This window comes from Phanerochaete carnosa (assembly GCF_000300595.1).
Source record: "Phanerochaete carnosa HHB-10118-sp unplaced genomic scaffold PHACAscaffold_1, whole genome shotgun sequence".
Taxonomy (NCBI): domain Eukaryota; kingdom Fungi; phylum Basidiomycota; class Agaricomycetes; order Polyporales; family Phanerochaetaceae; genus Phanerochaete; species Phanerochaete carnosa.
In genome coordinates, this window is record NW_006767628.1 from 2922815 (window position 1) to 2935396 (window position 12582).

A 12582-nucleotide genomic window follows, 5' to 3' on the forward strand; every position below is an offset into this window, starting at 1 on the left:
TCCATCGTGAATGATGATATGTGCAGTGGATTGCTGAACATTCGAGGTTAGCACATCGAGAAACTCGCTGCACACCAAGACAGGAACTTACCCGTAAACATTAAGGAAATTCCATGACATGATGAAATTCTCATTAGCCAGACGGTCCGTGCCAAATGGCATGCCGGTGCGGCTTGCAGCAGGTCTCTTGAGCTTCATCCCTGCCTTCTTCTCCTTGTCCCCAATCACAACGTCGAGGTCTTCCGTGGGATATCGTATAGGCTTCTTCTTTTTCTTCTCAGCAGCAAGTCGTTCGCTCTCCTCCTTTGCCTTCTGCTCGGCCTTCTCTTGAGCCTCGCGCTCCTTGCGCGCTGCGCCACCGTTGCCCAAAAGATGAGTCTTGCTCATGCGATATCCAAGGAATAGACGAACCTTTCTCCTCTTCAGCAGCAGCTTGCTTCTTCTGCTTCTTCGTGGGTGGGCCCTCCTTCTCCTCCCACGCCTTTCGTCGTTTGTCGCTCTCGCCCTTCTTTAAGTCCTCTACGTTCTTGCGGATAGCCTCGGGCATGACGGTGCCTACGCCATACCGCGTCGCTATGGCATGCTTGACAGTCCACGGGGACGCCACAGCCGCGTCACGGTCGACGCACTCCCTGATGAAGCGGCGGAGGATCGACTTCGAGAAGGAGAGACGGTCACGGCTGGGAGATGGTAAGCTCAGAGGGTGGAGGGGAGAGCCATGGATTATTAGCACACCTCATGTCGGTACAGCGGACATCCATAAGACTACCACTGTACTTGGACTTGGTGGCCTCCTTGCCCTTGCTTTTCTCGTTGGCCTTGGCCGTGTTACTCTTGTCTTCGTCGAGGATCTGGACCTTATAATAGTAGCGTGTAGGGTCGTCGCGTGCGTTTGCATCCTTTACGAGGACCTTGATATCCTCAGCGACCTTGTGTATAGACATAGCCTCGTCGTCGGAGAGCGGGGAGGAGGACGAAGATGCTTGGCCATTGGTGCGGGAAGTAGAAGCTTGGGGACGCGGCGGGAAGACTTGGACTACACGGGCAAAGTACCTAGACGGTCGATGATTAGTAACGGACACCGACGTACATGGTAATGTTCCGTACTTGTCGCCCTGGATGTCAATAAACACTCCTAGTGCACATGGTCAGGTAAAGTCCGGAAGGGTAGAAGCAAGTCAACCAACTTTCATCGGGGTAATACCTGTCCTTAAACCGCTCGTACACAGCCTCCACCAGGTGGTCAAGGCGGCCCACGACCTCTGTGGACGATGAAGGTCAGACTGGAGGTATGATGGCAGAACGAGTTCACGTACGCCACTGGACGGCTTTCAGGACGGCAGCCTTGAGCGGCTCTGGGAACCTGGAGTGCATCGTACGGGCTTCATGCTGCTCGCTCTCCAGTGCCTGAAAGTAGTCCAAGCCGGACTTGCCAGTGACCTCACACTGGAATTGTTTCCGCCTGTAGAAAGACATCCGGGCCGCATACGCTCTGGAGAGGGTGGGGGTCAGCGGCCTGCGAGGATAACGAGGGCGGGATGGGCGGAGATGCGTACTCGTACGTCTCAAAGATCTCACCAGTCTGAGCAAGGTAATAAACCTCTTTGGTGGGGTCGGTTTTGAGGGCATCGAGAAGGGACTGTGGGGGTTCAGTGAGTATGACGCGCTTGCGCCTGCAGGTGGGCATGGCGAGGAGGGTGGGGGAATGAAGAAGGAAGAGAGGTGGTGACGGGGCGGAGGAAGAAAGGGACGGGCGGTTGCAGGCTGGAGGGGATGTGTTGGATACGGACTCTGCGTGAGGCGGTCATTTTTGCTCAAAGGCGACCCTCTTCTGAGGTTGGCTCAGCTCCGGTCCTAGCTGCTCACAGCCTCTCTTGATGCGCTTGGTTGCGTCATAAGCTACCTTGTTAACGTGGACAAAAGGATACACTATGGCCAGAGTTGCGGGATCGTGGACGGTCGAGTTACAAGCTCCCGCCGGACGGGGAGTCACTCGGCAAGGCCTCGGTGCACCATTTTCTCGCTGACAAGATTGGCTTGCTGTGCGGACATCTTACATACGTCTCGTACGACACATTCAGGGAATCCATTGCAGGGAAGATTTAGCTCCAAGGAGAGATGTGAAGAGGACAGGCGAGAAATTGGTATGAAACTGCAAGATGATTGGCCGCCCCCGCGGCTTCAGTGGCTAATAGCAGCCAATCTAGGCTACTCGCGACACGCCGAGCTATACTGTACAACAGGTGCTCCGCAAAAGTCCCACAATATGCCTTGCAACAGGCAGGCAGAGATGAAATACAGCATCTCCGGTGGCCTGTTGTCCGGGCTCAGCCAGTGGTAGACAAGTTTCGTCCAAGCGCGGAACAAGCCGACATGTCCGGGAACGCCAGCTGCTGCCAGCTGCGTGTACTCGTGTCGGACAGACGGGATCTCTTATGAGCGTCGGTGGATTGCTCGGACTATGGATGGCCGCCTTGTGCACAATTCTCACTACTCGTTCCGCATGCGGCCGGCCAAGGACCACGGCTGTGTCACATATCTGTGACCCCTTGCACGTGAGAGACGCGTCGCCTCTTACCGTGACAGGCGTGACGATACGCGCCCTCGCCTGGCCTTAGTACATGTCCGCACAAGTACTCAGGTAACAAGCCCTATGCGTAAGCTGTAGTGTCATAAAGACGCGTACACTAGTCACACACAGCGTGCTGACGACATGTCAATAACACCAATCACGGAAAAAGCTACAGCATGTACTGAATTATCCGCTACAAAACAATATAGTACACACATACGGCGCGAAGCAATGTCCTGCATAGCCAAAGTTGAGTGAAAAGTCCCATAATTATGGTATCCATCTTGAAGTTTGCCCAGATACATGGTACAGTGTATTGACTTCATCCAGCAGTTCTTGGAATCTGAGTTGTTCATCGTCAGCTGTGTTTCCGAGAAGAGGCCGAGGTGCACGTACTGTCTATGAGCTCATTCACATCGAGTCGACAGAGCCATCAGTCCAAAACTATCCGCTTGTCATTCAGCTTCACCGCCTGCGGCGTCGGCCCTCTCGTCTTCGACTTCTCCTCCTGATCTAAACTCCTGTTCTTCGTAACGCCCCCCTCAGGTGTACTCTTCTTCCCATCTAAGCCCTTCGATCTATGGAAAATCCGCTTCAGCCCGCCAACGGATGACTTCTCGTTTCCGCGCTCGCGGGCGTCGACGGCGTCGATCATCGCAATCGTCTTCGCCGCGGCCGACATGGTCGCGGGCGCAGGCGCCTGGCCCACGGGGCTCCGCGTGTCGGTGCGCAGGATGCGTGAGTCTGAGTTGCTGCGCCGTTGCCGCACGCTCGGCCGCGTGGGCGAGGGGCTGTGGCTCGAGGCCTTCTTCTTGTCCTGCGGCTCGACGTTGACCATGACCCAGCCCGACATCGCGGTTTCACGCCGCGCCGCCTGCGACTTGGGCGCATGTACAGCCTTCTCTGGAGTCGGTGTCCTTTCCGATGGGCTCTTCTCGTGGTGATGCCGTCCGTGGCCGTTCGCTGTGCCCGTTGTCGCCCCCTCACCGTGCCCCTTGTCCTGTCCTTGCCCAAGCTCTGGGCTCTTCCCCCGCGCCTCGCCTGCTCTCCGTCGGTCGGGTTGAGATATCTTGTCCATGCTATGTGTGTGCTGTGCGTGGACGTGGCCGTTGCCCTCCAGGCCAAGGTTCTCTCTTATGGTCGGTGGCACGACCTCCCGCGCTACGTCATCCCTCTTGTTCCCGCGTTCCCAATGGCTGGATGAGGGCTGTTGCTGTTGTGGAATGGGACCTGAACTGCGGGGCACCATGTCATTCTTCCCGGCGCTAAGGTGGAGTAGGTGCTTGGGGTCAGGATCGTCACGTCGCGCATGACCGTGCTCAGACAAGAAGTACTGATCGTGTTCGCGTCCGACCCAGGGATATTCACGCGTCCACCGAGTCGCCGAAGAGTAGGCAGAGTCGCGCACTTCGAAAGTACCCGGCGTGAGTAGAGGCGGTGTCGGTGTCGGTGTCGGCGCCACGGGTGCAGGATCCACAGGCCGTTTCTTGGCTGGATCTTTCTCATCTCGGCGGGAGCTAGAGGGAGGTTCTCCATTTATGAGCGCATGCCCCGAGTTCGTAGCTTTCATCGGTGAAGGGGCGTGTACTTGTATCTTCGGACCAATAGACGAAGAAGACAGCTGGCGGATTGCGGGAGGAGGGAGTGTGCTGGGCCTGGACAGACTGGAAGGAAGTGACGAGTGCCGGGAACCTCTGTTGTCCACAGACACTCGCCGACTCTCATCCTTCGGAAAGGCACTAGGGGCTTCTGCACTCGGGGAGAAGAACGGATTATGCTCCTGCTGACGACCGTCGACTGAATAGAAGATGTCTGGAGAGCGCGATAAGTCCATTGACCTGTTCCGTCCGGAACCGATACCTGTCATATCCACACTCCCGATACTGCTCGGTTTACTGAAACTGCGGACGATCTGCCCTGCTGGAGGCAGGCTGGGGGCTAGACCCGTCGGATAGGGAATCGACGACCGGGCGTACTCTGGTACGAAAGCAACAGGAACCTGAGTCTTGGGCGAAGGTTTGTGGAGCATATTCTGTCCCCTTCCAAGTTTCAGCGGGGACGGTGTAGCAGGGTCGCTGGAGTATCGTCTATGGCCGGACCCGGCATCATTACTTCCCGAACCTGGAGCGTTTCGCGGCGGGGTTGTGCGTTTTTCAGCACCCAAGGAAAGGGGAGAAGCGACGGTAACACTACCGCGTTGCTGGGGGGTAACCTCCCGCCGAAGGTCGGTGTTGGACGCGGTGGGGCTTGGTGACGGAGATTCGGAGTGGTGGTCGCTAGTAAAGACCCATAGGTCCTTCATGCGGGAACGACCATTGAGGGAGAGTGAAGTGAGGAGAGTGAAGCCGTGTGCGTCAAGAGCACTGAGCAGGCCTAGGATGTAGTGCAAAGAATCCATAGGAAACGTATCTTCCTGGAACCCTGTGGTATCATACATTAACGGCCTATGCAGGAGAGAATTGTATTAGCCATGCTCACATTTGTACCCTTTGAGCTTAAACTCGTACGTCGCGTCTCCAACCTTTTTCTCTGAAATAACTCCACGAGGCCATGCGCCTCTCACGGCCTGGAGTACAGCAGGCGTAGAATGCAAGGGAGGTCCGACGACACGCAACAGCGTGGTAGAAGAGAAGGATATAGCAAATGGGGTCTTGACCACTGATGGATTCAGCGAGACTGCTGAGCCGTTGGAGAAGGGAAACGGCCCAGGCGGTGCCACCTGGGGCCTGGAAAACACAATGGCAAGCTTGTCGTCTGGCTCACGGCCATAGTCGATGGTAGAGAGAAAGATGTATCCGCAATGAAGAATGATGGTGAGGATATCTATGATGAGCTTCTCTGAGGTGATGCTCTTGGCATTACTCCACGGCTTGCCCTCAAGCGAGAACTCGAAGAAGTGCTTTGGCGCATGCTCGCGGACTGAGGAGATGAGGCTGCGGTAGTCAAAGAGCCGTCGGAGAGCAGTGATTACGGTGGCGGAGAAGGAGTAGAGCCTGACAAACCCAGAGCCAGAGAGAGCGAGGAGTGAGAAAGAGGAAGCGATCCTGTGGTCACGAATGAACTCCCGTCGGGGCATAAATTGAGCGCCGGCGGTAGTGGCGGCGCCGTTTGCGCCCTGGGCCACGTTGGGAGTCGGCGACGGACCGACAGGATGTTTGAGAAGTGGAGGTGGCGGCTGAGCCATGGAAGTGTGCTTTGAATACAGCAAGTCTGCACCAGGACACCTTTCGTCCGCAAGCCATTGCAATTGGGTTTCGGACTGCAATTGGAGCAACTACTCCCTTCGCGTGTTTCCCACGTGGTGCGGAAAAGTCCGTGCGCTCGGGTTAGGGTCCCAGTGGCGGACCGAGAACACGATCGGCCCGCGCTTCCCGGGCAATCACTCACCGACGTACCCCCTGGACTGCAGAAGCAGACGGCCCAGCTGCAGGGTACTTAAAGCCAGCGCAGCTCTCGGCGAAATGTACTTCATCTGCCCTCAGACCGCCACTTGCACTTGTCCAGTATGTCCGACGCAAAGAAACTCAACTGCTTGATGTGTATGTTCTACCAACTCACGTCCTTGTGTTCTGCACTCATTCACATCATCATGTAGGCGGTACCGTGAGTTGCAGAGCAAAAAAATTCGCGTTTTGACAAGAACTAAACCATGCATGCATCAAGGGAGAGTATACCACAGGGTGGACCCCCTCTGGTGCCTCCAAGTCAGACAAGAAAGTGAGTCCGCCTTCTTCAAATTTCTGGCCGCCGTGTTGATCAACCACTATAGATTGGCGTAAGTGTATTTAATGTGCGATGAATCGTCACATTCTGAGAACCATGCTGTCAGGTTGTCGGACTTACTCTCTTCGATTTGCGAAGACTGGGCAAAGTGAGCACTTGCCATAGACAAGTGCTCGGTCATTTCACTCACTGTTTGTAGGTGAACAAACTCAGCATGGTCGGCGTGAACGGCAAGAAGTTCCCCGCTATCCGCGAGCATTTGCAGGCAAACATTGCCCAGGTTTACAAGGACATGGATATTTCGTAAGTCCATCGCCCCCTGGCCAGAGCCGTCTCCTCAACTCTGTAGCTTTGATGCCTTCCCCGGAGAGGACTCAGTCGACCCGGCGGCCTGTGAGCTCTTTGTACTCGTATTGTCTGTGAGACCGTGCTAATTTCTGCTTAGACAAGCTTGCGATTGACAAGCTTGCGCCAGGAGATGCGGTGATCATCTTCACTCCGGACAGTGAGCTCAAGCGGCCGCTTATAGAATGCCCTAGACTAATAATGATCCAGATACTCACTACGACATTGCAAAGTATGCCATTGAACGCGGCATGCACGTGCTTGTGACGAAACCCGCCGTCCAGCTGCTCAAGCACCACCATGAGCTCATTGAGCTGGCGAAGAAGAACAACGTTGTCTGCTTCGTTGAACATCACAAGCGATTCGACCCTGTGTACAGCGACGCCAAGGCGAAAGCAGTGGCGCTTGGCGAGTGCAACTTCTTCAGTGCTTGGATGAGCCAGCCGAAGAGCCAGCTGGAGACCTTCCGCGCATGGGCGGGTAAGGACTCTGACATCAGGTACGCGATTAATCCTGTCCGCACGAAGTGAACGTAACTTACGATTCGCATTCTCAGCTTTTACCTCTCGTCGCACCACATAGACATCCACTGTTGGATCATGCAGGGCAAGGCCGTGCCCACTCGCGTTGTCGCTAGCGCAGCGACAGGCATCGCGACGAGCGAGCCGTACAACTGCGTCCCTCAGACCGAGGACACGATCACTCTCCTCGTTGACTGGCAGTCGCTGAAGAGTGAGAAGCACCGAAGCACCGCGGTATACACCGCGTCGTGGACTGCCCCGCTCAAGTCCGGTGTGCACTCGGCCCAGCACTGGTACTACATGGCGGAGAAGGTGAGCACAGGCATAGATATCAGTGCCAACGACCGGCTGACAATGTGGTCCATGAAGGGAGAGATCAACGTTGATCAGGCTCACCGTGGCTACGACGTTGTCTACGACGAGAGTGGCAAGGCGTACTTTAACCCATTCTAGTAAGTCTACTCAACGCTTAACTGTTCCGTTGTCTTGATATACGGTGCAGCATGAAGTACTCGCCCTCTGAAAGCGGTCATTTCGACGGGCAGCGCGGCTACGGCTATGTCTCCATCGAGAAGTTCGTCGATGCCGCCCGCGGTGTGAACGCAGGCACGAACAAGCCCACGGACTTCGATGCACACGGCCTGCCGACGATCTCGAACACGATCCTCACGACTGCGATTCTGCACGCAGGGCGCGTCAGTCTCGACGAGAAGCGTGCGGTATTTATCAAGCAGCAGGGCGACGAGTGGGTACTCGAGTGAGTGGGCGCGGCGAGATGACGAGATTGCGGGACGCACACAAGGTCATCGTTTAGCCCCGGATGTGCGCTTGAGTGTATGACAAAATGCAAGGCTGTGAGTATCTCCTGCCAGCCCTTATCGATGAGCGTCCTCTGCGAGCCGCCATCTATGCTTGGGCGACGCGTACGCCCGTCCGAGTAGTCCGCGCTAGTGATGGTGGCACGGATGTATGGACACCACGAGACGGTCTTGGGACGTGTCCGCGTCCGTTAGAATGGCGGATGGCGGTGCCTATCTGACGAAAAGCGTCCGGCGCACCGTGCAACCCTTGATTTGCAGCAACTTCCGTGGAGTATTCACCCATTTGGACGATTGTCCTCTCACGACCTCGTATACACTACAGGGGATGGAACTGAACCACCTGTTCCTGGACGCGCCCAAGAAGGCGGGACCGTTAAAGCGACCGTGGAGGTCCCACGAAACAAGGAAAAAGGTTCCGAAGAACGTTACGGTCGGCCGCAGCGAGCTAGTCAACGATAGATGCGATGGGGACAGCCAACAGCTGTCGACAACTCCGCTATCACACGGCGCCGACCCTCCCAGTAGCGGCGGTGGCGCGTCTGCGAATCTGATTTTAATATGGAGTGATATTGCAATCCAGTGGTGATGTAATGTACTAAGAAGCTCCGATGTCAGGTCCAGTCAGGCTGACCGGGTGCAATGAAAGGTGCGATGATTCGAGCGATGCTGCAACATTGACGATGACGAGAACTAGGAACAGAAGGCGAGGACAATGTGCAGTAAATAAAGTGCGGGTGAATGCGGGGTGTAAGGGAAAGGGAGAAAGCGGTAAGGTGTAAGGAGTACAATAAACGTGAAGAATAAGATATAAAAGAAGGGGGGGTTGAATAACGGGGTGAAGGACGACGAGTTCATCGCGTAAGGCGACACGGAGGACAGGGTGCATAGGGCAGGGCGACAACCGAAAGAGTGTGGTGAGCGAGACAGTTCGATGTGGCAGAAACACAAGCGGCCTAAACGACACGGACGAACGCTAACCAGTGAACGAAGCTGTCCAGATGATGATACACCACTGCTGATACACTGGGGCACGGCCGTACACTCGTCCCACCCACGTCGTTCCCTGTGCGACCGATCTTGTGTTCTCGACGATGGATATAGGCGATGGAAAGCGAGAGACGATGCGCAGAGACAGGATGCATGGATGATTGATGTTGCAGAGAGATTGCAGAGAGAGAAATGTGGTGATATGCCGATGGATCGACTTGTATGGTATGTTGATACATTTTCAATGCGATATGAGGTGTGCGACGGGAGACATCTTACAACCCAGGGTGGGGAGACGAATCGGGGGAAGGGGAAGAGGAAGAGTACGTCGAGTGGTGGGTTATGCCACTGCGGCTACGCGAGGTGATGAGGCGTTGAGGCTGTGGAGAGCCGGACGGGCCATGGTGACAAACTCGTGAGGTAGGAACTGTTCTGGCACCTGCTCCACGGCATGTTTACTGACCCTCGGAGAGAACGTCGGTGACGACGAGAAATTCTCCTTGTCGTCGGATATGTAGCCAGAGAACGGATCGCTAGGAATTGCTGGACTCGTTGGCGTCGCGGGCATATCGTCTGAGAGGTCTGATGCGACAGTAGATACGCTTGCCGGTGTGCAGATCTTGGGAGAATGCGCCTTGACGGGAGTCATCGGTAAAGGAGCGAGAGGCTGGCGCTGGAAGCGACCGCCTTCCAAGTAATACTGAACCACCAACGTCGCTGCTTTGGAGTAAAATGCGTAAGAATACTTCTTAACCAGCGTTTCTGACAAGTCGTTGACGTGTTCAGCGAGGCGCCTATCCAAGAGGTCGACTATTGTCAAAGCATCGTCTGTGTCATCGTAAGTTCTCTGGGACTTGCCGCATATGTGGCGGGCGAGGATAAGCGCACCGAGCGCGATGGCCGAGGGCACGAACTCAACAAATTCGCGGTAGAACAGAGTGATTTCCATGAGGAAACGAGCGACATGTTGAACCTTGACGTCCTCTACGCAGGGGCCACAACATAGCAGACGAAGCCAAGCCTCCGCTGTTGGGTGTCCGAGAGCCCATTGGATGGTAGATAGAACATGGCCTTCCATCTGGATGAACGCTGACTCGTCGTAGGTGTCCCGGCAAATCTGTGCGAGGTCCTGGACGGTAGGAACACGCTCCTTGGCATCCTCGAATTTCGCCGCGATCCAGAGCGCAGCGCAGCCCACTAGCTGATAGTGCTTGACGTACACTATCCGCCGCGAGACGTAGCGGTCAATGACGTTCAGCGTGAGGTACAACGTCTCAGGTCGTAGGCGGAAAAGTGAAGTGGATTTCAACGAGGAAGTCGACCAAGCACGGACGCATATGCCACCTTATCTCAGGCTGCTGGTCCATCGACGCGACAGAGGCTATGGTGTGACGCTTATGGTGATGGGGATGCGTGAGCGCCCCGGTAGATAGGCGTGGCGCAAGACGACTCACCTCCATGACTTGCATATACTCTTGTATCTCGTCACGATACTCCTCTTCTAGATGGATCCCTTCCCGTCGTAGAGCCAGAATCTGTGCTTCGCGTTGCCGCTGAACTGCGTGTTCGGTCTTGGCCCCGCGAGGGGACTTTCGAACCACGGCTTGCGGAGGACAGAGAGGCGATTGTTGATGTCTCCGTGATTTCGATACGCCATAGGGCGACGGTTTCTTCTTGGGATAGACCGTTTGACGTGCAGTCCTCACGGAGTTGGAGATGTCCTTCATGTCGGAGGGGAGGGGAGGAACAAGGTGTGAGCTGTAAGGATTCGACTGCGAGCTGGAACTTGGAGAGAGCGTGTCAGTCAACGAGTGTTCAGGGTGCATAGAAGTAGACATGGCTGCGACCGCTTCCCCTTAGGACACTGAAGGATAAGACAGTGTTAAGCGTATGCACACGAGCCAGACTGTGAGCTGGGCGAGAGCACGTCGAGGTAGAAAAGAGAACGACGACTGACACTAAGGGCGACATGAAGAGCGCCCCCGAAGTCCCACTGCTTGTTGCTCGCTTCGAATGGCTATGGCTGCTTCGCAGCCGATCATTACTTCGGCGGTGCCGGCAAGGATAGGGGAATACATCCAAAAAGCGACAGCTACGACAATGGGCCAGAGAGTATGGACAAAGATGGACACTTACAGATGACAGGCTTTGGAGCATATAACGAGGAAAGGGTAGAGGGGTCGTTATTTGAAGGATTGAGGTCGTCGGTGGTCGGGCGTGCTTCAGCTTGGTGGGTGAAGCTGAAGGACGAAGATAAGGCGGGGTTAGCGTGCACTAGTCATGAACAGACACGACGTGAAAAAGAGATGGTGAGGGCCGTCACGGACGACGATGAGCTGCAGAGATTGGCAAGCTGGAGAGAGGAAAAGGAGCTCGAAAAGAGATTTAAGGGAGCCGAGCGACCGGCTGGCGGGCTGGGAGCGGAAAAGAGAGTACAAAAGCAGAATGTGAATTCACATAAATGTGAAGGGCGCATCGATGGCACCTCAGTGCGCAAACGACCTCGGACAACATTGCACTCGTCGCACTTCCTCACCTTGTCGTCTCAGGTCGTGCGGATCGTCATGACAGAACGAAGAAGAGAGGCTGAAGGCTGGGGGAAAGCAGACCCCCGAGTCGAAGCCAATCTGAACCCAGCCAGCCAATCAATATAATAGATGCCCATGCCCCGCGGCAACTCTCCGCACGGCCTCGGCTGATCGCCGGTCCGCCGAAATCTCAAGGAATGCAAGGGGACTCCGGCACCTCCCGTATAAGGCAGTTCGCACGGCCCACGTTCCCCGACGCCGCCAGCCCGGAAAGTGACGTACATAGTCGAGGGATAATCGAAATCGCCTGCCTGGTGGTTCGCAACGAGCACAAGAGTCCTGAATCTCATCAGGGCTCCAACTTCAGGTACTATCGTCGCATAGGGGCTTGATATCACTCACCAGGGAATAATCAATTCTGCACATGCACCACGTCGTCAGCTGCACTCACGCGAGCCCAGTGACGGAGCAGACTCACGATAATTGGAGCGAGTGGATATTTTCTTCCTCGACTTGCAGAGGTGACAGCAAAACGGATAACGTTATTGCAAAGTAAAAATGAATGGACCGATTAGATTCGAGGATTAATCTGCTGGCAAGTATCGATAGCGAGCGAGGGCGGTGAGGATAGACAGCTGGCGCAACAGGGAGAGCGACGGTAAAAGAATGACTAGCCAGACGAGAGTGTCTGGTTCCAGAGTTAATAGGATAGGAGAGACACGGCTGAGAGAAGAGGTCGACTCGACTTTTGAGTCGGGCAGCTTCTATCGGAGGCTGCTGGGGGGGACGGATCCAGCAGATGCACAGCGTTGGCGGCGTGAAGACCGCAAAGGCTTGTACAGCACGTTTAGGATGGTAGCAAGAGAATGTAGGCAGTGAGCGTTTTTGACGATGCTAGCTTTGAAGGCAAAGAAGAGCATTCCACCACAAGCCGAGCTCAATCTGAGGCGCACGCAGTGCGCGTGCCACTTAATTCCCCCGTTCTTGTCTCCAATACACAAGGCGTATTTTGGGTTTCCATGATTGGCCGAACTCAAGCTTTCGCATCTGTCCGCGAAGCCGACACGTTCCTGCCTGCAGGCAAG

The 12582-nt window shown here is 55.4% G+C and overlaps 5 protein-coding genes across 5 annotated transcripts in view; 1 reads left to right on the plus strand and 4 right to left on the minus strand.

The window, feature by feature from the left end:
- Positions 1-1687, minus strand: part of PHACADRAFT_110936 (uncharacterized protein) — a gene marked incomplete at its 5' end in the record, with an annotated part of 5832 nt that extends 4145 nt beyond the window's left edge. The window contains 7 exons of the mRNA XM_007390350.1: positions 92-350; positions 412-680; positions 736-1053; positions 1108-1135; positions 1188-1262; positions 1317-1492; positions 1557-1687. Of these exons, the coding sequence (XP_007390412.1) occupies positions 92-350; positions 412-680; positions 736-1053; positions 1108-1135; positions 1188-1262; positions 1317-1492; positions 1557-1687 (1256 nt within the window). The remainder of the gene's footprint in view (positions 1-91; positions 351-411; positions 681-735; positions 1054-1107; positions 1136-1187; positions 1263-1316; positions 1493-1556) is intronic.
- Positions 1688-2780: 1093 nt separating this feature from the next.
- Positions 2781-4292, minus strand: PHACADRAFT_168324 (uncharacterized protein). Its single transcript, XM_007390351.1, has 2 exons — positions 2969-4292; positions 2781-2915 (listed from the first exon to the last, which is right to left on the minus strand). Exon 1 carries the CDS (start codon positions 4140-4142, stop codon positions 3006-3008), a length of 1137 nt encoding a protein of 378 aa, XP_007390413.1. The 5' UTR covers positions 4143-4292; the 3' UTR covers positions 2781-2915; positions 2969-3005.
- A 744-nt stretch (positions 4293-5036) lies between these two features.
- Positions 5037-5802, minus strand: PHACADRAFT_247230 (uncharacterized protein; the record flags this gene model as incomplete). Its single annotated transcript, XM_007390352.1, has 1 exon — positions 5037-5802. The coding sequence occupies exon 1, from the start codon at positions 5754-5756 to the stop codon at positions 5037-5039; it is 720 nt and encodes a 239-aa protein (XP_007390414.1). The 5' UTR covers positions 5757-5802.
- A 250-nt stretch (positions 5803-6052) lies between these two features.
- Positions 6053-8030, plus strand: PHACADRAFT_247231 (uncharacterized protein). Its single transcript, XM_007390353.1, has 12 exons — positions 6053-6111; positions 6168-6175; positions 6236-6289; positions 6342-6347; positions 6402-6443; positions 6495-6598; positions 6645-6688; positions 6741-6800; positions 6851-7139; positions 7197-7473; positions 7531-7613; positions 7664-8030. The coding sequence occupies exons 1-12, from the start codon at positions 6078-6080 to the stop codon at positions 7920-7922; spliced, it is 1260 nt and encodes a 419-aa protein (XP_007390415.1). The 5' UTR covers positions 6053-6077; the 3' UTR covers positions 7923-8030.
- Positions 8031-8580: 550 nt separating this feature from the next.
- PHACADRAFT_247236 (uncharacterized protein) lies at positions 8581-12423 on the minus strand. Its single transcript, XM_007390354.1, has 7 exons — positions 11976-12423; positions 11900-11915; positions 11780-11842; positions 11106-11209; positions 10424-10754; positions 10292-10363; positions 8581-10242 (listed from the first exon to the last, which is right to left on the minus strand). Exons 5-7 carry the CDS (start codon positions 10694-10696, stop codon positions 9310-9312), a joined length of 1278 nt encoding a protein of 425 aa, XP_007390416.1. The 5' UTR covers positions 10697-10754; positions 11106-11209; positions 11780-11842; positions 11900-11915; positions 11976-12423; the 3' UTR covers positions 8581-9309.
- Positions 12424-12582: the final 159 nt, after the last annotated feature.